The sequence below is a fragment of the Sciurus vulgaris genome, assembly GCF_902686455.1.
Source record: "Sciurus vulgaris genome assembly, chromosome: 2".
Classification (NCBI taxonomy): Eukaryota; Metazoa; Chordata; class Mammalia; order Rodentia; family Sciuridae; genus Sciurus; species Sciurus vulgaris.
Window position 1 is genome coordinate 12,206,079 of NC_136462.1, and position 25,880 is coordinate 12,231,958.

Sequence of the window (25,880 nt, forward strand, 5' to 3'; positions counted from 1 at the left end):
CAAGTACTTGCTGGGGAATGAAGCAACCGGCTCTGGCTCTGACGTAGGTTGCAGTAACCCACGGAGGAGTGGCGAGAGGTGGCCCCACAGGCTGCTGGGAGCTCCACCGAGTTCTCCAGGATGATGAGGGTCAGAAAAGGAAGACTTAAAGGAAGCTGGTCCCCTCCGTGCAGAAGACAGGGAGGCAGGTCACTCCAAGGTGGGGCCACGGGCCTGGCACTGTGGGTATCAGGGGAAAGACTGAGGGGAGAGAAGGCCTTTCTCCCTGAGGCCTGGAGCCGAGGCCTGGTGGCCCCTGACTGAATCCGCCCAAGGCCGACTTGGCCACAGTGTGGCTGCTGATGTTATCTTTCTGTAAGACATCTGAGACTTCCCTTGTCTTCAAAATTCAGACAATCTGGCCACACTGGATCCCCAGCCTCCTCAGCCGTGCCTCATGGACTCAGATGGTACCTGTCCTTACAGTGAGATACTTTCCCAGCACACGGTTCTCATCAAAGACAAGACAGAGGAAGTTGCTGAGCTGTGTGTCAAGATGGAAGAGAGATTTTAAATTGGGAATTTGAGGAAGGTTCCAGGTTGTTTAATAGGCAAACTCCCAGGCAGATCCCTTTGGGATCCGTCCTCCTAAGCAAGAGTAGACCAGATCAGACCCAGCTTTTAGCTCTCAGTCTCATGGGGGAAGAAGATGGAAATTTTCAAAAAAGAACAAACCCAAAGGACAAAACCTGGAGATAACAAAGGTCCTTACCCGAGCCTGATCTGTTCTGGATGAGGTCCCCTTCTTCCTACAAGTCCATTCCAGACCTGCACACTCCAGGGGGTGTTATCCACCCTGTGTGTGCTTCTGCCGTTCCAGAGTCTTGAATGGATTTCCCCAGGCTTCCAGATCAAGCACCAATGTCTGATTCTTCTCTTTTCAAAATATATTACTACCACCATTAATCATAACACCACCTTAAAACCCTCTGGTTGTTCTCTGCCTCACTTGTTGCAAAGTCAAGTCCTTCTGATACAAAAAGGCCCTGAATGGCCCCACCCCATGCATAGCCTGCCCTGCCAGGCTCCTCCACCACTCTGACCTTGCCTGTAACCCCCATTCACTCCTCTGACCACTTTTCAGACACTTCCTGCCTCAGGGCTTTTGCATTTGCTGTTTTTTGTCTGTCCGATGTTTATCAATATGGCCAGATTTTCCCCAAGTTGCTACATGGCTCCCTCTTTTTCCTCAGTTCCTTCAAATTTTGGGTTAAGTCCTACCCTGGGAGAGATGCCCTTCTTGAAAGGATATCTGCTGGTGTTTAAATGTGTTTCCTTCAAACTTCAGGTGTTGCCAGTGTGATAGCATTAAGAGGTGGGAACTCTGAGAGGTGATTAGGCCAAAGGACTCCTCCCTGGTGATTGGGGTTGGGTGCCCTTTCAAAAGGCCTGATGGAGGGAGTTTGTCTCTTTTGCTCTCCTGCCATCTGCCGTGGGAGGACGCATGTTCCTCTGCTCTGGAGGATGCAGGTTTCACCAGACACCAAATGCTGGTGACTCCGTCTTGGATTTCCAACCTCCTGAAGTATGAGAAATAAATATTTGTTCATTGTGAATTACCTAACCTCAGGCATTTTGTTATAGCAACACAGACAGACTCCAGAGCAGCAGCTGCCACTTCTACATTCACTGTCCTCCTCCCTTCACTTCAGTTGTCTTCACAGCCTCCACACCCCATGACGGGTAATGCGCTTGGTGTTGACTGAATGTCCATCTTCCCTCTCACTGTGTCTGCTGCCCTCTCACCAGGTAGAACCTCTCAGTAAATATTTGCTGACTGAATGAATGAAATGAGCGACTAAGTGAATTGCACCAGAAACAGCCACCAAGAAGAGATTGGTTAGGGCTCTGGTAGCTTGAAACACATCCGGCAGGATAGTAAGGTTGAAGAGCCTCTCAGAATCCAGATGGTGGGGTGCAGCCAGACCTCAAGTGATCTAGTAACCAGAACACAGGAAGGATTCTCTCGTCTCTCACTCTGGCTTCTCTGAACATCCCCTGTTCTCTGTGCAGAGGGCAGCTGCTCCATGGCCTCCCTCATATTTATTATAGATCCCTCTGCCTGAGTGTCACCTCTGTATCTCTCTCTTCTACCGGGGTCCAGCCCTAGCAGCGGTTGGGGGTCCTAGGTGAATGGGAGGTGTCGGCAAGATGGAGCAACAGCAGACAGAGACAGCAAGTGTTCTGAGGCTGAATCTCTTTTGTAGCCTCCAGTCTTACTTATTCTTAGGACTAACATAAGTGTACATCTTAAGTTACATTTAACTATTGTTTCTTTTTTTAAATGCCCAGGAATGGCTATGTTTTGGATTTAACTGTTTTGCTAGGCGTTCAAGATCAAGGTAGTCAAATTGACCTTGTTCTTGTCTGTTGCTAAGGGTCAGCTGAGTTCCTATATGGAGAACTTGAGAGCAGCTTCTTAGCTCCTTTAGTGCCATTTGCTAGGTAGGGTTTCCTTGATGAGGTGACTTCCTTTAGAAGCATCAAGGATGTCTCCCTTTTTCAGTGACCATCCTCTTTGCAGCAGGGGCACTGATTGGCTTTTTATCCTCTAGTGGTCTCATTAATCTCCCTGATCAGGAGGTCATGTGGCCCAGAGTTGCAAAGTTTCTTAGAGAAGCTCTCCTATTCCCTGGGTTCAGGCTGACTCTGAGGGCGAGAGCCAAATACTGGCTTTTCTTGACCTCTGTATTTAATCTCAATCTCTAAGTTTGATCTTAAACATCCAGCAAGTCAGTTTCACCAGTCACAAAGTAAGAGTAGTGGGCTTTAATTTCAATATCTACACTCTCCTCTGTCTGTCTGTCTCTCTTTCTCCAGATTGGTGTGGAAAGAAGACCACTGGATCTAGAATGACCAAGTGCCCACTGGGCCTATCAGTGTGTTTGGGGGAGAGAGGTCAATAGGGCATGACTGAGTTAGGGAGACTCGTTAAACAGCTGCTGAGGAACACTTCCAACGTGAGGTCTCTGCTCTCTCAATACGAATCTTTGCTCCAAGAAACTGCCCTCTCGTCCTTTTGGTTTGAGGTTCAGGACAAGCCTGCTCCAGTATCAAAACCATTATGCATTGCCATGTCCACAGCTGTGGTGGCAGTTTGAGATAGTGCCAGAAGAGGGCACTCCAAAGCAAGAAGTGGAGTCTCCCAAATCCAACTCTCAGAATGCAGCTTCCCCGCAGACCCGCTAACCAGCTAGGTGTAGGTAGTCTGGGAGCTTGACCCAAGGAAGCACAGGAGGCCTCAGGCGCCCTGGCCTGCCACCCAGAGCTGCCTCTCCTGAAGGATGGCGTGTCCCAGGCAAATGCATTCATTGTCATGAGTTGGATGGTTGGATTATGAGCTCCGCAGAATTTTCAGAGCAGCACATGGACCTCAGCCTGAGGAGGGCCCAAGGCGATATTAAAGGCCAAAAAATGAAAAATAAAAATAAAGACTCTGCACCAGAAACAGGTAGGAAGTCCTAGAACTTTAGATTTCTTTTTCACATCACACATCTAATGAGCACAAATTGCTCAAAAGTATGTTAACAAGAGAATTATACTCTAAGAAGGGAATTGTACTATTCCCTTATGAACATACTTTTCTGGTTATCATCTGTTGGGGGCTATTATAAATGAGGCTGTTCTGAATACTTTGTACAAGTCTTTGTCTGGACATACACTTTCACTGTTCCTGAATAAGAACAAAGGAGTAGAATTAATAGAGGTTTATCTGTGTATATGCTTGACTTTATAAGAACAGCCAACCCAAGGGGTGGTACCATTTTAAACCTCCTCCAGTAATATATGATAGTTACTCCAGATCCTCACCAAAACTTGGCAAAGTAAGCCTTTAGTTTTATCCAATCTAGTGCATGTGAAGTGGTATTCCTTTGTGATGTGATTTTATATTTCCTCAAGGACTAAAGATCCTGGGAGACCTTTTGAGTGCTTACTGGCTATTCCTGTATCTTACCTCGGGAAGTATTTGTTTAAAGTTTCTGCCCCTTTCTAAATTGGACTGTTTTTCTTTTAATGTTGTGCGGTCTTTATATATTCTTAATAAGTCCTTTATCAAATATATGTATTATAAATAATGTTTTCAGTTTCTGGTCTTTTTACTTTCTTAGTGATATTATTCAATGAATTGAAGTTATTTTTTGATAAGTAATTTCTCTTTTTAAGATTTGAACTCTTTGCCTATTTCAAGGTCACAAAGATATTCTCCTATGATTTCTTCTACAAGTTTCACAGTTTTGCTTTCATATTTATCATTTATTTATTTGAAGTGCTGGGAATTGACCCAGGGCCTTGTGTATGGTAGGCAAGGATTCGACCACTGAGCTACATCCCTAGCTCTTTTTATTTTAAGTCTGTGATTCATCTCCAATTCATAATGCGTACATAGCATTAGGTAGAAATTGAGGTTCCTTTTTTCCATGTGCAATATATTCCTTTTCCTGTGGCCACCGTAACAAATTGCCATGAACTTGGTGGTTTAAAACAACATAAATGTATTCTTTAGCAGCTCTGGAAAGCAGAAGTCTAAACTCGGTGTCACTGGGCCAATATTGAAGCATCCGAGGGTCTACAGGGAATCTCTTTCCTGCCTCTCCTGGGTCCCAGTGGCTGCTGTGGTCCTTGGCTTGTGGCTGCATCAGTACAGCCTCAGCCTCTGCCTCAGGGTCACACCATCCTCTTCTGTTTTGAGAGTGAAAACCTCCTCTGCCTCCCTCTTCTAAGGGTACTTGTGATGCAGTTAGGACCCACTTAGGAAATCCAGTACATCTCTCCATCTCAAGACCTTAGCCAATCACATGTGCAATTTTGCATAAAAGGTAATACTCACAGGTTCCAGGGATTAGGACCTGATATTGTGGGACCAAATATTTAATTAGCCTGCCACATGGATCTTCAGAAACAGTTGATGAAAAAAACTATATATTCATCCTAAATGACCTTGGTACCTTTGCTGGAACCCAGCTGAGTTATATTTGACTTTACTTATGGAATTTCTGTTCTGTTCCACTGGTCTTCTTGCCTATCCTTACACCAACACACATGGTCTTAATTATGAAGTTTTGTACTAAATCTTGAAATCAAGTATTATTAATCTTTCAACTTTGTTCTTTTCCAGGGAAAAAGAAAAAAAAAATAGCTATTTGAGGTCCTCTGCCTTTCCATATACAACTGAGAATTCTCAATTCCATAAAAGAAAAATCCTTTGAGATTTTGATTGGGATTGTATTGAGGCTACAGGACAATTTATGGAGTATTGACAACTTAAACTTCATTCTTCCAATTCACAAATATGGATTTTCTTTTCTTTTTTTACATCTTCTTCAATTCCTTTCAGAAATATTTTGGACTTTCAATGTCTTAAAATTTACATATTGTAGGGCAAGCCCAAGATGGCTAGAGTTAGGCTCTCTCACTGAGACTTCCATGTTTTAGTATGAAGTCAAGGTCATAAACACCCTGATTCAGCATTTGTACTCAAGGTCACAAGCATGAGCTTACTTATCTAACCTTTTGATAATGTGCCTTCTTTGTCTGGCCTGCATACAAAGAAGGCCTGTGGAAAGATTCAGGGGGCTGGGGGTTGGGGCTGCTGCTGCCTCTGAATAAACCACAACTACTACCCTAACTGCACCTCACGTCTTCTTTCTCTTGCCGGGATCTTGAGTCTGTTTCTCAGGGTCTGAGCCCCTACAGAACATCTATCTTGCACATATTTTGATATAGTTTATTCCTGTAAGTGCTATTGTGTCATTTAAAGACACTTTGATGCTATTGGAGTGTCATTTTAACTTTTCTTGCTATTATTCATGAATAATTGATTTTTGCAATAGTCTTATGTTCACTTATCCTAGAACTTTGGGGGAATTTCTTAGGGCTTTCTACATAAACAATAATGTTGCACATGAATGAAGAAAGTTTTACTTCCTTTCCAATCTTGATGCCTTTTTGGGTTTGATTCTTTTTTCTTTCCCTTTCCACTATCTTGTCAAGGGTCTCTAACACTATACTGAATAGAGGGGCAGAGTAACCATCATTGTCTGTTCTGGATCTAAAATGAAATGCACTCAATTTAACAGTACTAAGCATGATATTTACTGTTCATTTTTTCTATATGAAACTTTGGTAAGATAAAGTTCCCAATTATTCCTAAATTGCTTAGAAATTTCAATGACAGCATCTACTGAGATTAGCGTAGGCCATTTCTCCTTCGTTCTGTTTATGTGGCAAATTACTTAATTTTAAAGTGTCTAATTAACCTTGTATAAATCAGCCTGGCACCAATACCTTGGACTGTATTCCCTGGGCCAAAAGGAAGAGGTCCAGATGGTGTTGGGGCACTCTTATGACCCTCCTGTCCACATCATAGTTGGACCCTAGCTCAGCTCAGTGGGTATTGTGGCCCTCTGCTCAGCTCCACCAGACCACCTCCCTTCATCTTCAGCTGCATTCCAGGAGGACCCAAACTATCATTCAATTTCACAGAGGAAGGAAACTGAGGCAAAGAGGCTGCAAAACTTGCTGAAGTCCTTGTAGTTCTGACTGACAGCCGATGGCCCCCAACCATCCCTTATAGTCATTCTACAGCCCTTTCCTGGCTCAAGAGCATGCACTACAAGAGGTGAGGAGATGGAAACAGACCCACTTCTGGGGATCCAGAAGGATCAGATGATACATACCTACTCAAAGGGATTGCATGGTATCTGTCTGATGCAATGTCACTTCCAGAGAGATATATTTTGATTAAAAATAACTTGATCAACTTTAAAGTGTCTAAAAATAACCCAGAAGACACTGTGGTGCAGTTCTCATAATCTCCCTGTTGCTTGGAACCTTTAGGAGGTGGCATCTTGTGGATGGCAGTTAGGTGCCTGGGAGCATGCCCTCAAAGGGGATAGTGAAACCCAACCCCTCCCCGCCCCTCGGCTTCTCAGCAACCATGCGATCATGTGCCCCAGCCATGATGCTCTGCCTGGCCACAGGTTCCAAGCAACAGGGCAAGTGATCATGGACTGAACCTTGTGAGGCTGTGAACCAGGATGAACGTCTACTCCTTATGAGGTAATCTTCTCAAGTATTTTCTCTCAGTAACCGAAAGCTGAGTGACATGTTGTTCCAGTGTCTTCTGGATGCCATTATATTTTTAATAAGAAATTTGTTGTTAATTTTGTTGCTTTTCTTATTTTAATATCTGGCTGTCTCAAGTTTGATGGTGTTATGCTTATGCTTGAAAAAATAATATTTTTTCAAATATTATTTCTCCCCCATTCTCTCTTCTCACCTGTTATACATGTTTGGCCACTTGATGCTGTTCCACAGGTGATGGAGCCTCTGGTCATTGGTTTTTCTCTCTTTTTCTTTTTTCTCCTTTATGCCTTTGGTTTGGGTTATTTTAAGTTCACATTCTCCCATGTGTCTAGTATGCTATTAAACACCTCCAGTGAAAAAAAAATCATACATTATATTTTTCAGCTTATAATTTCCATGTAGTTCCTTTTTATAGCTGTAAATCTGATATTTCTAATTCTATCTATCCTTATATTTACACTTCCTTCTAGGTTCTTGAGTATATTTAGCATAATCACTTAAGGTACATTTCTAATAACTTAAAGAAGTGCATAATCTGTGAAACTGTTCTTGTTAACTGATTTATTTATTCCTTGATTACAGTTTACATTCTCCTGCTTCTTTGTATGTCTTTTAAAACAAGTTTTTTGTTTTTTTTTTTTTTTAATTGGATGCTGGACAGTGTCTAGGAGAGGCTTATCCTCTAGAGTTTGGTTATTTTAGATTTCTTTGTACATAGCTCTTTGGTAGCTTTAGAGAAGGAGTTGGAAAACTATGGCCCACAATCCAAAGCCAGCATACGATCTATTTTTGTACAGATCATGATGAAGCCAGAATTAAGGACAGGTAGTTAGGGTAGAAATAGGGAATCCGGTCAATTCGAGGAAATGAAGCCATGAAGCCATCTGCCTCTGGAAGTTGGAGACTGCCCCTGGAAGAATGGAATGTCAAGGACCTCCGGAGCCCATTGATTACCAAATTTACCTGCCTTTATCAAGGACTGCAAGCATGGAGCTGCTAACTAATGCCCCCTGGGCCCTTGCCTGCCTGAATCACCTTGGCCCTCCCCCTGCCCATGGCTTCTCAGTTAATGCAAAACCAGGCCTAGTCATGTCGGCAGGAAGGAGAGAGAGATAAGGGGGGAGAGAACTGGAGAGCAAAAGAGACTTTAACCTATAAAAGATGTAGGGTGCGCTCACTTCTTGGGATTCTAGAACATCAGCCATGGCCCCCTTCTCCCTGCCGGGAGAAGTCTGTATTATTACCTTTAAATAAAACCTGCTTAACATGCTTGCCTTGGCTGCTTCTCTAGTGTTCAATCTTCAACATTAGAAGGAGCAGAACTCGTCTCCGGTAAACGGCGGTATCAATGATATAACAGTGACTTTTTTTTTTTAAAAGGCGGTATCAATGATATAACAGTGACTTTTTTTTTTTTTAACAGTCTTACAGATTATTAAGAAAAGATAAGAAGAAGAATACACAACAGAGACTATATGTGGTCTGAAAACCTAAAGTATTTACTCCCTGGCCTATTATAGAATATTTGTCAACACCTGCTTTAGATAAAAATATATATTTTTCATTTATTTGGTGATTTCTTATTTTTCAAGAGTAAAAAGAGTCTTCGGTGTCTTTCTACATTTTAGCCAGAAACAGAACTCCTTATAATGTAGTTTTAATTTACATCTCCTGATTCCTAAGATTGCACATTTTCCCCTATATGTATTAGTTATTTTTTGTATTAGTTATTTGAATAGCTTCATTCATAGTTTCTTCTAAAGTTTCTTGCATGTTTTATACTAGATCATTTGCTTTTTGTTGATTCGTAAGGGTAATTTATATACTCAGGATCTCTGCCCTGTGTTGGTTGCATGTATGGCAAACAGCTTCTCCCTCTGTGGGCTTCACTTCTCATTCTCATGGTGGCTTTTGTTGAAATAAAGGTTCTTAATTTTATTGTGTTCAAATAACATTTTCCCTTATGGTTAAGTGCAGAGCTTTTCTGAATTTGGTTTATGCTTACGGTCTTAGTTCACATATTTCAGGAAATTTTATAAGGCCCAGTTGGCTCAGAAGAGCTGAGAAGGTAGCTGGTACATATATGAATTTTGGATTTTTTTCTTGAAAACAGTTTTTATAAACAGTAAAGGCTATTTGTGACAACTTGGGTTTAATTAATATTCAACTTATTAAGTAAATTTTAAAAATTTAAAATCTAGTAATTCTTAAATTTTTATTTTAAATTATAATATTAAGGTTTTATTTATAAGTCTGACAACTTTTACAATTTGGTTATTCAAATTCCCCTTAATATTTTTATAGAAAGTAATCAATTTTATTTTTAAACACTGAATTAGATGAATTTTATAAATTGAATAAACTTATTTAACTTTGAAATTAAGTTTTCTTAAACAAAATTTGTTTACAAAATTATTTTTAAAATTAAAATACTTTTTAACTTCATAATTGCAAGATTATATCTCTTACTGAAGTACACTTTTAAAATTGGAATCATGATCTGTCACATGTAACCAGTTCCTATGCACAAGACACTCAGAGTTCAGATTAGTTCTAAAACTAAAACCAGAAATATTAATATGATTTTTTTACTTATGTGCCTTTATTTTCTCTGCAAGCAATCATAAACATTCTTAGGTTTTAAAAAATATCTACCTGCTAAGATGGTAGTTTTTAACAGGGATAGACTCCCCCCTAGGGGACACTTGGGGAATTTCATGGTGTGCTTTGAAAAGTCAAGGTGATTGAAGGGTGCTATTGGGATTTAATGTATAAGGGCTAGGCATGCCGGACACTCAGAAAGACCTAGGTAATACTGCACAACTAAAAATCATCCTATTGTAAGGCCCCCAAAAAGGAAACCCCAACTCTGTCCCACTGATCGAAGGCAACCCCAATCAACCGCAGGAGGCGTCACTTGATGCAAACCGCAAGAGGTGTTTATTCCAGCGCGCTGGGACCCGACTAGTGACTCACGCAGGAGTCGCAGGAGTCGCAGGAGTCGCAGGAGTCGAGGAGTGGAGTCCCTAGCAGAAAATCTTACAAGTTTATAAAGGCAGAAACCACACATCGGGAGGGGTCGCACATGTAAGGGGAAAAAAGGAAAAAAGGGGAACAAAGCCGCCAGGAAATTCCAAAGGGGGTCTGAGTTGGCTGATAACATACAACATGTTTCACAATGTTTTACAACAGGGCGTAGATTCTGGTCAATAGTTTCTGGTAATCTTACTGTCTGAGCACTATCTGGCTATCTGGCTCAATTTACTCTTTTACTCTCTATTTGGGGCTGTTTCCTGGAGCAGCTTTAAGGGCTTTGTTCCCATGACTGGGAGGGAGACCTTAGGGAGTTGAGATAAAACAGCTTAAAAAAATGTCCATTCTTTCACTATACACATTTAAAGGTCTTTTAACATAAGCAAAAACCTCATGATTATCTAAGCCTAGAACTTAGCCAGTTTTCACATATTATGCTTTGCTTGCATGGTTTTAATATAGATCGAATTTTCCAGGAATGCAGTCATATTGCAAATCAGGGAGGGATTGTGATTCAGTTTGTTTGGACTTGACTGAGAGTTATTCAACATTTCAGAAAATTAAGTCTGGTGGCAATGTCTCTCAATCAGTCTCTATCAGCAGCTGTCAGATTCCTGGGAATTGGGTGTAAATCTATGAATAGATAGATATATTTCTTAAGCCCTTCTTTCAAATCATTTAGATTTAAAAAAAAAACACAGGGCTGAGATCCTGAGTATATAAATTACCCTTACGAATCAACAAAAAAACAAATGATCTATAAAACATGCAAGAAACTTTAGAAGAAAACTATGAATAAAAGCTATTCAAATAACTAATAAAAATAACTAATACATATAGGGGAAAATTTTTTAATACTTTTTGTCTTAAATTCAATCTTACATGGATGTGAGAAGCAGATTCTTTCACTGTATCATCTGATGTAACAGAGCCTCTGCCTATACATATTGATCTGCACACTAACTACTTCATTATATACAATTTCCTTTCATTTACACTTTCTATTAAAATTTGGGCAATATATTATGTGTAACTAGATGATACTATCTATGTAGTTCATTTCAGAATAGTAGAAGGGTTACAATGTATATTTAAACTGTAAAAAAATGGACAAGATTTTTTAATATAAAATTCTTATACATAATTTTTATATAAAATTTTTATATAAAATTGAACATTTTATATCCAAGATAAAATCATATTATATAACTATTGGATATAAAAATTGCTTAAAAATTAACACATACTGCTAAACACACTCAGATTTTAAATTAAAGCATAAATGTATAAGCACTAAAATTATGATATTATTGCCCAAAGAGATAGCTCTTCAGAACATAATAGAAAATTCCAAAACTTGTATATTGAATATATGTGTGTGTGTACACACATACATATGCATATATTTATATATTGTGATATTTATATAAGTAGGTTTATATATATATGGTGTACATATATACTGAGATATACACATATATAATGAGATTTTAATGTATGAATATATATGTATATTTATATATACACACATATATATCAGTATGAGCTTTGAATATAAAATTGGAATATCAAATCAAAGATGAACTGACAATTTCTTAAATGGTGTTGGGAAAACTGACTCAAACATATATAGATATGAAAGCACTCCACATGTACCAAACTATATTCCAGATGGATGAGAAGTTAATTTAACAAACTGATCTCCCAGAGACATCTAAGAAAAATACAGTGCTGATATATCTGACAGCTAGTAGGAAGAGCCTTTTCAGGCACCGTGTTAGTGGACTTCCTGTCAGGGAGGAAGGCTTATTTGGGCTCAGTTTCAGAGGTCGCTTGGCCCTATCCCTCTGGTAGAGCATCATGGGGGGAGCCTGCAGCAGTGTAGAGCTGCTCACCTCACAGTGGCCAGAGAGAGGAAGATAGGAAGGGACTGGGGACAATACCTGCCCTTGAAGGGCATGCCCCCAGTGACCACTTCCTCCAAAAGTTTCCACTACCTCCCAATAGCCTGCTGAGTTATGAACCTGAAAATGTGTCAGTGCACTGGTGAGGGCGGAGCTCTGGGCCAGTCGCCTCCCACGGCACTCGAGAGCCCTGTGCATCAGGACCACATAACATATCGATTAGGAAAAGACACTTCAAAAGAAAAAAAGGTCCAAGAATTAAGAAAATATAATTCACAAAATAAAGACTGCATAAGTCCCCAAAACTTAAAAATGGTTTAATGGCTTAGCCTCCCTTAATTAGTTAAAAAAAGAAATGTAAATTAAAACAAGTCACCATTTTTAATTTCTTAAAGCAACTAAGATCACTCTTTTCCCCAATGCTGGGGATAAAACCCAGGACCTCAAGCCTACTAGGCGAGTACTCCACCACTGAGCTCACCCAACCAACAAAAGCTTTTACAAATGACAAAGCTAATTGTTGATGAGGGGTAGAAAAATATGGATCTGCACACCTACTTCTGAGAGAGTAAACTAATATACTAATTTTGGAGAGCAACTTATGGGTATCAAATGCATTTTATTTATTTATTTTTGGTACCAGGGATTGAAGCCAGGGGCACTTAGCCACTGAGCCACATCCCCAGACCCCTCTTTTTTATTTTTATGTTTTATTTTGAGACAGAGTATTGCTAAGCTACTTAGGGCCTCACTAAGTTGCCTAGGCTGACTTTGAACTTGCCATCCTCCTGCCTCAGCCTCCAGAGCCACTGGATAACAGGCTAACAGGCGTGAGCTACCATACCTGGCTTGAAGGGCCTTTTCTGACCCAGTAATTCTACCTCTGAGAATATATTATTAGAAAATATTGATAGTTTCTAAGAGCAAAATTAGGAGGAATCTGGACCTTTAGGAAGGGAGGCCAATGCGTTGAACTGTAGATCATTCACAGGACAGAATATCTGATGACAATTATATATCGCGCCGAGTTCTCAGACTACAAATATGGGAGAGGTCAGTGGGGGAGGGGGGAATTGGCACAAAAGATCACGCGAGAAGCGGGTGGGTAATAAAATAGTCTGTGTAGCAGCCAGTGGTTCCAGAACTCTACAAGGTTGTCCAAAGTCATAGAAGTGTGCATAAAGGGATGACGTTTATTTTGTGCAAATTAGACCTCAGTGCACTTGACTTTCAAACATCTTGTCCCAATTAGATACAAGAGCAATTTGCAAGTTAAATTTTGTTTTTCTCCTAAAAGTTTTCGATTTTATTTTGTTAGGATTTTGCAGCGAATATTTAATTCTGTTGCGGGGCGGAGGGAGGTTACGACTGGGAAGCACGCCCACCTGCTACGGTTTTCAGGCGCTTCGGAGCTCTTTTCTTTGGTAGTTCCTTGGAGCTAGGAGAAAGCCACCCACCGGAAGCACCTGTAGCAGGTGAGCCCGTGGCGAGCAGGTGCGCGGGCGCGGGATCCAGCGCTTCGCCCTGGTTGCAGAGCTGCAAGGGCGGGCCTTGACCCGAACGGTTCGCTGGGAAGCAACGCCCACAGAGTTTTGTCATTTCCTGAGCAGAGCTGGGACAAGGACTGCCTCATCATGCTGAGTGAGTCTCCCTTCCCCACCGGGCTGGCAGGCTGGGCCAGGGGTCCCCCTCCCAGACACCGGCCCACGAAGCCGGAGGAGCAGCCTAGTTGCCCGGCTCTGTCAATCACCCGGCTAACTCGCTCTCCCCGCCCCTTTTTCTAGAACGGGCTGCTGCAGCTGCCATCGGAGGAGGTTTGTTTCCTGGCCCCGGGCTGCTGGGAGACTGGAGACGCGGCGCGGCAGGGGTTAAGGGCGCTGGCTCGCACCCGCTCACCGCCCACACCCCGAGCTACCTGACGAAGCCTGGGGCAGAAAGTAGCGCTTGCAATACTCCAGGGGAAAAGTTACCGGCCCCGCCCGAGTCTCCTGTAGCCCTTATATGTCAGGAGCCCGTAGGGCAGGGGAGGGCGATTGCTGCTGAAAACTATGGTGGTTAATCGCACGCGCACCTCCGAGGCTCAATGAAGGATAGCGACTTCCTCAGCGTCACACAGCAGGTTAAAGACAAAACCAGGCTAGCCTGATCCTACAGCCTCGTCGCCCCTCCTGGCTCCAAGCTACCCCCATCTCCCTTACGGTGGGTCCCTGTCCAAGTTGTCCTCTCCCAAATGTTCAGAGCAGACCGGCCCCAGAAACCGTCGAGGAATTCCTAAGGGGTCCCCCCCGCGACCCCACCCCACCCAGCTCTTCTCCCCAACAGCGCTGGCCGTGGGCGCTGTGCCCGTGGTGCTCAACGTAGTGGGCTTCACCGGGGCGGGAATCGCAGCCTCTTCCCTAGCTGCCAAGATGATGTCGGCGGCAGCCATAGCCAACGGGGGTGGAGTCGCCGCGGGCAGCCTGGTGGCGACTCTGCAGTCGGTGGGTAAGTGTCCTGGCAGGGACTAAAGCCCCTCGAGGAGCCAGCCCAGAAGCCTTGCCCCAAGGGATCCTCTGCCCTCCTTCTCTTCTGGCTTCTGGCTGGCAGCAGTGCCTGGGTCCTCAGACTCCCTGCTCCTCTCCTGCTCACTGTCCCCACCTCTGGTCCCTTGTGAATGAGGTTTGGATGGGAGTGGAGAGGAGCTGGGTAGGGAGAAAAGGGAAGGAACCTTGGCCCCAGGGACATGATGCTTAGGCTCTGGGTTCAGCCTCCCCAACTCTGACCCTGGGTGGCCTGGGCTTGTACGCTCCCCTCTCTGGGTCTTGGTGGCCAGTGTAAAGTGGGGAATCTTCAGCTTTCTGGTCTGTCTGTGTGTGGATGGTACCTTTCCTCTGTCTCAGTTCCCATGGATTCACCCTGTCTTCTCTCAGCCACCTCCAGGATCCTCTGTCAAAGCAGAGCCCTGGGGATTCAGAAAGTGGAGGGACCAGGGGCTTTCCGGACCTCGGGCTCTACCCAGCACCCTATGCTCACCCTCTCTCTCCCAGGAGCAGCTGGGCTCTCCACCTCATCCAACATCCTCCTGGCCTCTGTCGGGTCTGGTTTTGGCGCCTGGTTGGGAGGTTCAAAAGAGACTACACCTTCTCCCCCAGCTGAACCCAAGACTGAAGAGGAGCAACCAGGAGAAAGTGTACCCCAAGTTGAATCTCCAAACACCCCACTCGAATCAGAGGAAGATGAGAAATAAAGATCCATACTGATGTGCCACCCATCTTTGTTCCTCTTGGCTCTTTCTGGGGAGTTGTGAAACCCCACCCCTGCACACCCTGCGAAGACACTCTCCCTTCAACTAGGTCCTACCTCCTACAGTTCCTACCACCTCCCATTAATTTGCCATCAAATTATGAATCCATCAGTGGATTAATCCACTGCCGAGGTCAGAACCCTCCTGATCCAGTCACTTCCCAGGGCATTGAACTTTCCTGCAGTGGGGACCAAGCCGTCAACACTGCACCTTAGGGGGATATTTCAGACCCAAGCCATTACAGCTGGGACACACAGTGGACCCCTGACCCCAGTGCCCTCAGTAATGGCAGTAGACACCAGGGATGAGCAAGACATCATCTTTTCCTTGCCTGTCCTCTGTCCTGTCCAGAGGTAAACAAGCAAACTCCCAAGGAAATACAAAGTGCTGAGTGTTGGACTCTGGGTACCTCAGGGGAGGGAGACTGAATCAAGAATGGCGACCATAGCATCCCGAAAATAAAAAGGGAGACTGAAATTCACCATGACGCTCTGGAAGCCTGACCATGCCCTCACCAGACCTTGCAGTCTTTGTCCACATAACAGATACTGCAGTGGACAGGTCCACACTGACCCCAGGAGTCTGATGTCAGGAAGAGCTAGTATTCACATGAATGAGTGTGACAGGGGACACCCTGTTCAGTGCAGTGATGGTGTGTTAGTCAGGTTTTTGTCATTGTGACCAAAATACCTACAGCAACAACTTAGAAGAAACATTTATTTCAGGCTTACAGTTTCAGAGATTCTGCCTGTGGTCAGTGACTCCATTACTTGGGGCTCAAGATGAGGGAGAACATCATGGCGGAAGGGCATGGAGGAGGAATGCTGCTCTGCTCAGGGTGGTCAGGAAGCAGAGAGAGAGTGTGTATACCTCCCCAGGGCATGCCCCCAGTGACTTACATCCTCCAACCAGGCCCCACCTGCCCTCAGCACCCAGGAATTCATTCCCATTATTAATTCATCCAATGGGTTAGTCCACCGATTAGCTTACAGCTCTTATAATCTAAGCATTTCACCTCTGAACATTCCTGCATTGTCTGTGAGCTTATTGGGGGACATCTCCTCTCCCAAACATAACGGATGGGTTCTGGGATCTCATAACAGAGGAGACAGGGATCTCTTCTTGTGGGGGATAACTAGAGGGACTTCCTGGAGGAAGGACAAATGGTTGGTCATCAAAAGGCACATGCAAGTCAGGCAGAGGAGGTTAGAGGCATAGGGTTAGGTGTGCTGGAGAACTAGGTCCCAGCTGCTGAGAGGGAGAGTAGGAGTAAGATAAGTAATTAGGTGTTTCCATGGCAACAACGGTAGGCAGCAAATACCCACAAGAAGCCTGCCAGTGGCGGGGGACATCTAGGCAGCCCTGGGGTGCGCAGGTCTTAGAGGGAGGCAGGTCTGGACTAGATGACCTCCACCTGACCCAGCCCTGCATGGGCCTTTCTTGTCCCTGCTGCACTCCACCTCCAGCCCTCTGGACTCCCTGCCCCAGAGCCCTCCCTGCAGGCCCCAGGGCAGGCTGCGAGTGTCTGGGGGTTGGTCCCTCAAGAATACCCCTCAACCAGTGATGGGTGGGAATGAGAGCATACACTCCCCTTGGATAAGACGACCGGAGGCCCACAGAGGGATGGAACCCAGCTGCCCGCAGTGCAGACTCCCTCACTAGGAGATGCTCTGTGGCTGCCTTCCCGTCCCGTCTCACTTCCATTTCCCCCAATGGTGCTTCCTGGGCTCACGTCCCAAATAGACAACTTGCTCTCAAATCCTGTCCCCAGGTCTCAGTCTGTGACACAGCCCTCCCATGCACCATCCCATGGGACTGAGCACAACATCAGACTGTTCCTGAAATCCTGCTAGGACCAGCATCCCGAGGAGCAGCTGTCCTGGCATGTGTGCAAGGAAGCAGTTCTCAGAGAACACTGGTTTGCCCTGTTGAGATGTACGTGAGAAAGTGACCCAGTGTCCTTCGAGATAGTAATTATCTGGACATTCCAGTCCACGACTTCGTGTTCCCTTAACTTGGCTGGGTTCTTGGGACAGAAAGGAGCATTTCCAGGACAGGTTACTGGCCTTCTTTTCTTCAGGGAGGACCCACCCACCAAGTAGATCATTTCCAGCCTATGGCGAGATGCCAACTCCAACAGCAGCAGCAGTATATTCAAATGACCTTAGATTGTTTCTTGCAAATTCTTTAACAACATCCAAAACACAGGCCCAGCAGCCTTGCCTTTCTTGGAATGACTGGAGGATCTGGCCTGCTAAGTCACGGGCAGTGGCTTGACCACAGTACGTATCTTTTAAATGTCATCCATCTGGACCCTCTTGTTCCAGCTTTTTGGGTGTTCCTCCTGGGTACTTAGGGTGACCCAGAGGTATCTCAGAAGTTTCCGGGGAGATTCAGGAGGACAGAGGGAAGGGTTCCAAGACACAGAAGCCCTTTATGGCCCTCCCCAAGTCTAAGTGCTCTGGAAATCATGCCACCTCCACAGGCATCCCTCCTGGGCCCTACACCTCCCTCAGGGCAGGACCCCTTTCTGTGCCCACTGAAGTCCACGAAGTGGAGCAGCCCCTGTGGGCCTTCCCAAGCCTTGTGGTGGGTGGGAAAGCAGAGCTGAAGCTGCAGCACTGTCTGAGGGTGAGTCCTGTAGCAATCAATGGCTGCCATGGGGGCACTGGGGTGGGGGCGGGAGGAACAGAAGCGGGGAGTTCCCACCGCCACCCTTGCAGGGGAGACTGCCCATATGTGGGATGTCGGTGGCAGGCTCTGCCACAGGGATGCTCTTGTGGGTCCAGAGACAACACTGTGATCGGCCTGAGCCTCCACAGGGCAGCCCCCTTGCTGGGTGTCGGAATGGGAGCCTTGGTCTCCAGAGCTGGTGAGGTCCCCAGGAGAGTCCCCTCAGGCACAGCCCTGCTGTTGCTCTAGTTGTTGTCTTGCCTCTTTTGATTTGGTCTTGAGCTCTCACTCTCTGGAGAGCAGCTATAAACTCTAGACCTTCCCTGATGGAACTCCAGGGATGGGTCAGTGGTGTTCACCATGAACTTTTCATGGGATACTTCTTTTTTGGGACTGGGGATTGAACCCAGAGATGTTTAACCACTGAGCCACACCCCCAGCCCTTTTTAAATACTTCATTTAGAGACAGGGCCTTGCTAAGTTGCTGAGGCTGGCTTTGAACTTGTGATCCTCCTCCCTCTGGAACCGCTTGGATTACCGGCATGTCCAACCATGCCCCGCTTATGGGATATTTCTTTATCCAAGAAGACAGCTACTTAATGTCTAAGTGTGCAAACTATGACCAGTGTTCCCCTTACAGGAGACTCGTTCACAATGGCAGAAGTCCTTGTGGCTCCTGTGTCCAGTTTCTCCAAATGGCCCCTCTCGGGCAGAGCCCTGACCCTGGGAGAATTAGGTTGGGGTGGGGTCAGCTGTGAGACGAGGAGGCAGCTCGACACAACCCATGAAGTGGCAGAAGCAGCTTGTTACTCACAGGTCCAGAGTGGAGAGGGCAGCCTGCCTCTCATGGGACCAGAGAGCCACCTGGCACCCATACGCTCAGCCAGTAGGTGGAAGGCAAGAGGCGCAAGCAAGGGTCCCTTGGGCCAGTGTCTTTAATGGGGTCCAGGGTATAACCAAGCAGCCTTCCCCTGGGGAGTCCTGGGAGTTTGCTTCTGGCAGGGCAAAGTCCAACCTGCTGCCCAAATCCTGGGAGTGTAGGTGAAGAGTAAGGGTCTTCACACTTAATTTGGAAGCTTTCATTTTTTAGTATAATGCTCTTGCTCTCTTTGTACCTGGTACTCTCTGGTCCAGAGACCAACCTCTCCAAAGATACCAGCCTCAGTGACTTGCAGGAAGGATACCCTCAGGGTCTGCCTGCTTCTTAAACAGCCTTGCCACCAGCCCTCTTGCTGTCAGCCTACCTGCATGCCAAGCCCCAGAGGCACAGGTCACTCCAGTGGCTGAACTGCACAGGGTCCTATGGGGCAAAGTTCTGTCTTTACCAACAACTGAGATTCAGCTTTCGTGGTTCTACTGAGTAGGATCCCTCATCCACATCTTTTCTGACTCCTAAAATTTTGTTACATCATCTCCTTTTTCCTTCTCCTTGTCCTTACAGGCTAGGCCTTCTTTAATCCCTGACAGTTATTTTAGTGCTCTTTGGAGAGGGCAGAGCAGTCAGAGCATCCCTTTCTGTTTGGTTGACTCTCCTCTTGTTTAGAATCAGAAGATTCCTTGGTATTCTTAAGGGTGTGTGCTTTGCTTGCAGTAAGAGACACCCTATTGGACTGCACAAGAGAAGCTGCTTTCTCTGCTGCTGTGTCCCCTCCAGTCTGGGAGGGGACCAGACTCCCATAGCCCTGCTGGTGGGCCTCCCTCAACGTGCTGCTGTCCTCTCCCAGTGTAGGAGGCTCGCTGCTCCTGCAGCTGAGCCCACGGGAGGGGACAAAGGGCAGAGCTGGCCCTCCCTGCAGCCGAACACCCAGCAAGCTTATTCTGCTCCTCTCTCACTGGCCAGAACTCAGTCCCTGAGCACATCTGGTTTAGTCAGCTTTTTTCACCACCAGGACCAAAAGACCTGACAAGAACAATTTTAGAGGAGGAAAAGTCTATTTGGGGCTCACACTTCCAGAGGTCTCTATCCATAGGTCTCCATTCCCTGGAGCTGAGGTGAGGCAGAACATCGTGGCAGAAGAGTATGGAAGAGGAAAACAGCCTAGGCCACCAGGGAGATGGCCGCCAGACACCGAGGGGCTGCTGAGTGCAAGGACAGGAGGCTCCTCACAGACCCAGAGCCAAACACCCACCCCAGCTGGGATGTGGGAGGTCATTTAGTTCAATTCCCCATTTAGAGAAGGACAAACTGAGGTCCAGGAGGAGTGACCTGCCCAGAGTGACTCGCGCGTCAGTAGCAGGGCAGTGGACAGCTCCTGTCTTCACACATAGGTTCATTCCTGCTCAGCACACACCCACATGTGGCAGGGCAGGAACTGAGCCTCATGCATCCCCTCCCCACCTCATGTCAGAGAGGTCCCTGCCTGGCCCTTCCCACCCACCTTGGAAGCAGGAGGCGAGACTCAGGTCAGGTTGAAACAACTCGCTTTATTCCCAAGAAATGTGTGCATTGGCGCACTGACCATCCAGGACTGGCCCTTCCCTGGGTCAGGCTGTGGGGCAGTATCACCTCTTCCTGTAGTCCTCTCTGTAGGCTTGGCAGGAACTATTACAAGCCCAGTATGCCGGCCACAAGGGCAGACCCAGCAGTGCCCAGGCTGATTTTGGATGACAGGGACAGTCCAGCCGCTCCTGGAAAAAGGCAGAGGGTAAGCAGAGCAGGGTGGGCCAGGGCAGCTCTGAAAGACAAAACTGCAGGATCAGGGATGCCAGGGCTCCTCAGGAGGGCCTGAGGCCTGGGCACCCCACAGCAGACCCTCCGTTTCCTCTCTGTCTGGGGGAGAGGCTGCTGCCAGCAGTTGCCCAGTAGGGTGGACTCCAGTGATGGCTCAACTGGAAGCTGCCTCTCTCAGCATGGAGGAAGGCTGAGCCCCAAGTGGGAGGAGATGCCCCAAGTAACCAGGCCTGAACCCAGCAGCTCCAGCCAGGACTCCCGTCCCCTCAGAGAAACCCGAGGGAAGTGGAGGGTGAGGAAGGACTGAGCCTGAGGGCCACAGGTGAGAACCAGGACCTGGGCTGGGTCCTCCGTGGCTCCTGTGCTCCTACTTCCCCTCCCCAGGAAGCCCTGAACACTTACCCACTGACTGCAGAGTCGCCACCAGGCTGCCCGCGGGGACTCCGCCCCCATTGGCAAGGGCAGTCATGGACATCATTTTGGCCGCCAGCGAGGAGGCGGCGATTCCTGTCCCAGTGAAGCCCATGGCACCCAGCACCACAGGAACGGTGCTCACAGCTAGGACTGTGGGGAGAGAAGCCGGATGTGGGTGGGTCCAGGGTAAGGGACTCCCTGCACGCTGGGCCAAGCCTGGGGCCTCGTAGGGTCTGTAGCTCTGAGCTTGGAAGAGACCACAGGCAAGGCCAGCAGAGGCAGGGAAAGCGGGGGAAGGACTGGGGGGCCACCAGGACAGGGATCTGCTATGGGGTGCCCAGGCCTCGGGCCCTCCTGAAGAGCCCTGGCATCTCCGACTGGGCCCTGGGTGTGGGGGCAGGGGGGACTTGAACCCCTTCACTGCAGGCTTACCTCCACCGGTCACGACTACAGCAGCCTTGACTAGAAACGGAAAGAACACGCTGTGAGGACCCACACTGCCGTCCCCTCCCCTCCCCTGCCAAAGGCCCGCTGTGGGGAGGTGCTGCCCACGTTGGGCTCCCAGGAAGGAATGGCCCCCTGCCCGCCCCTCCCTGCTTTTCTCAGAGAAGTGGGATTTCTGCAGAAGGTGCAGATTGGTGGAGAGTCTTAGGCCAGAGACTGAGGACCTGTCCTGAATGTGTTTTCCCACCCTGGTCAAGAGTGATCTGGGAACAGGGTTTAGGGTCCTGGTTCTCCCTGGTTTGCTTGACAGGCATGTGAAGGTTAAGCCCTGAGTGACCACAGGGGTATCCTCTGCACCCAGGAACCAGGTTGAAAGGCATTTGCTGCTCAACTTTATTGGCAGGCAGGGCAGGTGATGCCAGGCCCACTGGCAGCTTGGCACCCTGGGCTCCGATACATGGATGGAAGGCCCACAGGAAGCAGGTGCGGCCATCTTATGGTCTACCTACTGTCTCAACCAATAGTCGTGTGTGGGTGGCTGCCCCCCCCCCCCCCCCCCCCCCCCCCCCCCCCCGCATTCAGAACTTGGCCTGCCTGAGGCTTTCCCACCCACCCCCTGCTGTTGGAATATCTCTGAGCTTCTGTTCTACTTCCTGTCCCACCCTTCCTTCCTGCCCAGCAGGACAGGACACAGGGACAATGGTAAGTGGTTGTCCCTTGGTAAATAAGGCACAGTATTAACTTCCTCTAGGGTTATTAGTAGAATTAAATGAATTGACAAATGTCAAGTGCTAGATTTATCAACTAAACCATAAAAACACTTAATAAAATGTAACCGATCTTGTTATTTGAATCTTATGAGCCCCTTCACCGTGAGCTGAGGCTTCGTCTGCTTTTCTGACAGCAGAAAGGAACGCTGGTGTGCTCCAGGCCCTGACCTTCCTGCACCCTTCTCCACCATGCACTGGGAGCCCGACAAGCGGTATCTGTTATTCAGAGCCAGTTACCTCCAACTGGAGTAGCAGCCAAGGTGACAGCAGAGGACCCTGACAGGAGGGAGCCAACACTCAGTGACCCCAGCAAGGGTCCGACAGTGGATGCCACAGGGGCCAGCACAGCCTGGGATAACAGCGTGGCTCCTGGGGAAGAGCAGGGGTCAGAGGTCGGGGAAGGCATCAGAGGCGGCATCCCCATCAACCCATGCTGTTTGTGCTGGTGGAAGTGTCCCTGGGTGTCCACCAAGGACACAGAAAGGTACCGGGCAGTGGATGCACCCAGATGAACGCTTGGCAGCAGACAGACGCTCCCCTGAGGACACTAATGGATCTCAAGGAGAGTTCTTAGTGCGGAAAAACAAATCCAGTAGAATGACGCACAACACACTGTCCTGCGTGTAAGTCAAACACATGCTGACGGAAAGGAAACAGCGCCCGTTCTGCAAAGGTCCACAGGACTGTTGGCTAGCACGCAGCATGAAGGAGGTGGGGGAGGGATGAGGAAGGGCGGGAGCTTACAGGGAGGCCCAAGTCTAGACAGAGAAGGAGACTTAGGAAGCACCTAGCTCTAGCCCTTGGGGACCCAAACCCCCTCAGGCCCATAGTCAGCATCTTGCCTCTCTCAGGCCCTTTTCTGAGAGGATGCCAGGGGGACATATGGATGAGGTGGGAGACAAGGACTCTTTGAGGACAGGATCTGCACGCCCCCCCCAGCTGTCCTCTCACCCCCCAGCAGCTGCCCCTTTCAGGAATACTTACCTTGAGATGAAAGGCCAGCCAGGAGGGTGCCAGAGGCTACGCCGCCAGCTTTGGCCATGGTCACTGTCGATGCTATCTGAGTGACCAGGGAGGAGGCCAGCATGCTTGCTGAGGTAAGAGCCATGCTGCAGAGCAGAAAGGTTCTACTGGACCAAACCTGTCGAGAGGGGAGAACTTTGGTGGAAAGACGGAAACCCCAGAACTGACTTTCTGTCCACTGTCCTGAAAAATCTGAAGGGCTCTGGGATGGGTAGGGCAGCTGCTGTGAGCTGGTGGGCACAGTGGACCCGCAGGGCCTTGGGGTTACCAAAGGACCCATGCTACGGTATTTTGTTTCCTCCTGCGGGCTGCTTTCTTCCTCAAGAGAAGCCCAGTGCACACTTAGCCACTTCTGGGTTTCCTTTAAATCTCCATGGAGCAATTTCAAAAGCACCAAAATTTGGAAATCCTAACTAGTCACATAACTAAGGTACCAACAGCAGCGAGGTACTGTGGGTGCTGGCTGCCCTGTGATCTCACTCTAATGAGAAACTGGGTTCTGTCCCCACCTTAGGGATGGGAAGACAGGATGCAGCGGGAGCGGGTGAGGGTGTGCTCCAGGCAGAAGTCTCCTCGGCAGGGCAGGAGCAGCCAGGCCCAGGAGCTTCCCACTCAGCTCGTCTCGCCTGGTGCTCTTCCTCCACACTTACCTCTCCCGGCGCCCACTTCACCTTCAGCCACCCTGGAGGCTGCGGCAAGTCAGGGCAATGAGGGCTCAAGTCACTTCTCTCCCAACACCCAACTTTCTAAAAAAATCCGATGCCTTATTTTGTTCTCATTTTTAATTGGTACCTTGTCGTGACAGTGGGATTTGCTGTGACATATTCATACATGCACATATCAGAGTTCGGTCAATTTCATTCCTTCATTTTCTCTTCCCTCTTCCCTCCCCCACCCCTTCCTCTATTCTGACTGCAGCTTCCCTGATGAAAAAAGTGTCTGTGAGAGAGTGGGTACACGCTGGCCTCCCCTCCAAGCCCCGAGGGCCTTGCCCCTGAGGTTGGGGACCACAGCGAGAGCAGTCCCTGCCCACCCCGCTGCCTTACCTGGTGAAGATATGTCCTGAGACTGTGGAACAGACCCCGGTATTTATCTTCCTTTGAAAGTCCAACCCCAATCCCGAGGAAGCCCCTCCTGGCTGCAGGGCACACCCAGTGATGGGGGCGGCCAACAGCGAGGTTTCACTTTCCTGGGAAACAGAAACTGTGAGGAGGCCAAAGGGAAATTTGGCAACCGTGAAAAGCCAGCTTCCTTATGTGGACAATGGAAACCAAAAAGCTACCCCTGGCCCACATAGGAGTCAATAAAACCAGAATTACAACAGATCTCTGACTAGAAATTATAACATTTCTGTAGGAAGGTTAGCTGTCATCCCAGTTTTGGCTAAACTGTGATCAAATTCATTTTTCTTTCCCTTTTGATGTCTTGCGTGTGTGTGTACCAGGGATTGAACCATTGTGTGTGTGTGTGTGTGTGTGTGTGTGTGTGTGTGTGTGTGTGTGTATACCAGGGGTGCTTAACCATTGAGCCACAGCTCCAGACCTTTTTTATATTTTATTTAGAGACAGGGCCTTGCTACATTGCTGAGGCTGGCTTTAAACTTGTGATCTTCCTGCCTTAGCCTCCTGAGCTGTTGGGATTACAGAAGTCCACCACCATGCCCAGTTTTATATTGTTTTTGATAACAGAGATAAACCCATACCTGAGATAAGACCTTCCCAGAGACTGCATCATGTTCTTGGTTCTTGTGTCTTCACATGAGAGGGTTTCAAGTAAGACACTAGCCTTAGCAAAAGTATAGCAACATTTACTGGAAGAAAAGGAAGAAGCCAGGGGCGGGGGAAGCACCCACAGAGGGAGAGGTGGGTCCTCTCAGACTTACAACCCAGATCTTAGTGCGGTGGAGGGAGACTGTTAGAAGGTTTCACCCAAGTATCACCTCTGGGCTCTGGACTGACAGAATATTCTAGCTAACAATCGAAGGGCAACTCTCAGTCATCTTGCCTGGCTGACAGGTCCTAATTGGAACCAGTTGGGCAAAACTTATGGTGGGGAGCTACGATCAGCAATGCATTCCTAGCCTGGAAATCTCTGGTTATGTTTTTGTGTGGGGTCATGTCTTAGCAATTAGGCCCTGCTGAACAAACATATCTTTGGCCTCCCCTGGACTTAGCTATTTTTCTCCAGTTGTAAGAGGACTCCTTTACAAGGACTGAGATCAGGCAAGGGTCCTGAAATAGCTGTCTTGCCAGGCCTGCCAAGACAACTGAGGCAACACTGTCGATTGACTGACCTGCTTTGTACTGAGTATTTTCTCAGATTCCTGACTCCCTGCTCATGTCTAACAGCTACCGAACAGATTTCTCTCATTTCTGATGTGGAAAGGTGACCAAATCCAGTTCACTGGGATCCCAGTAGAGTCTCTGGTCTGGGATCCAGTAACAAAATGAGAGACCCCATTCTCCTCCATTTTCCAGCTGGGATTTGGTCACTGTATCAATCAGTGCGGGTTAACTGTGTCATTTTAAAAATAGTTATAT

The 25,880-nt window shown here is 47.3% G+C and overlaps 2 protein-coding genes across 3 annotated transcripts; one reads left to right on the forward strand and one right to left on the reverse strand.

The window, feature by feature from the left end:
* The first annotated feature begins 13,579 nt into the window (after positions 1-13,579).
* LOC306649598 (interferon alpha-inducible protein 27-like protein 2) lies at positions 13,580-15,306 on the forward strand. 2 transcript variants are annotated; one of them, XM_079120674.1, is made up of 4 exons: positions 13,580-13,703; positions 13,847-13,876; positions 14,385-14,546; positions 15,089-15,306. In XM_079120674.1, the coding sequence occupies exons 1-4, from the start codon at positions 13,697-13,699 to the stop codon at positions 15,286-15,288; spliced, it is 399 nt and encodes a 132-aa protein (XP_078976800.1). In that variant the 5' UTR covers positions 13,580-13,696; the 3' UTR covers positions 15,289-15,306. The 2 variants fall into 2 exon arrangements, with proteins under 2 accessions (XP_078976800.1, XP_078976801.1); XM_079120675.1 differs by lacking the exon at positions 13,847-13,876 and having other exon boundaries at positions 13,596-13,703.
* Positions 15,307-20,422: 5,116 nt separating this feature from the next.
* Positions 20,423-24,410, reverse strand: LOC306654778 (uncharacterized protein). Its single transcript, XM_079128644.1, has 6 exons — positions 24,387-24,410; positions 23,302-23,458; positions 22,555-22,686; positions 21,536-21,565; positions 21,092-21,253; positions 20,423-20,646 (listed from the first exon to the last, which is right to left on the reverse strand). Exons 2-6 carry the CDS (start codon positions 23,423-23,425, stop codon positions 20,564-20,566), a joined length of 531 nt encoding a protein of 176 aa, XP_078984770.1. The 5' UTR covers positions 23,426-23,458; positions 24,387-24,410; the 3' UTR covers positions 20,423-20,563.
* Between the last annotated feature and the right edge of the window lie 1,470 nt (positions 24,411-25,880).

What these genes read in the sequence shown, in the direction of transcription:
- LOC306649598 (XM_079120674.1), top strand. An exon ending in TGCAGCTGCCATCGGAGGAG is followed by an intron (nt 13,877 to 14,384) that starts GTTTGTTTCCTG and finishes TCTCCCCAACAG; the next exon opens with CGCTGGCCGTGGGCGCTGTG. An exon ending in GGCGACTCTGCAGTCGGTGG is followed by an intron (nt 14,547 to 15,088) that starts GTAAGTGTCCTG and finishes TCTCTCTCCCAG; the next exon opens with GAGCAGCTGGGCTCTCCACC.
- LOC306654778 (XM_079128644.1), bottom strand. Translation starts at nt 23,425, where the DNA reads ATGGCTCTTACCTCAGCAAGCATGCTGGCCTCCTCCCTGGTCACTCAG. An exon ending in GGCTGCTACTCCAGTTGGAG is followed by an intron (nt 21,566 to 22,554) that starts GTAACTGGCTCT and finishes TTCCGTTTCTAG; the next exon opens with TCAAGGCTGCTGTAGTCGTG. An exon ending in GGCGACTCTGCAGTCAGTGG is followed by an intron (nt 20,647 to 21,091) that starts GTAAGTGTTCAG and finishes GCCTTTTTCCAG; the next exon opens with GAGCGGCTGGACTGTCCCTG.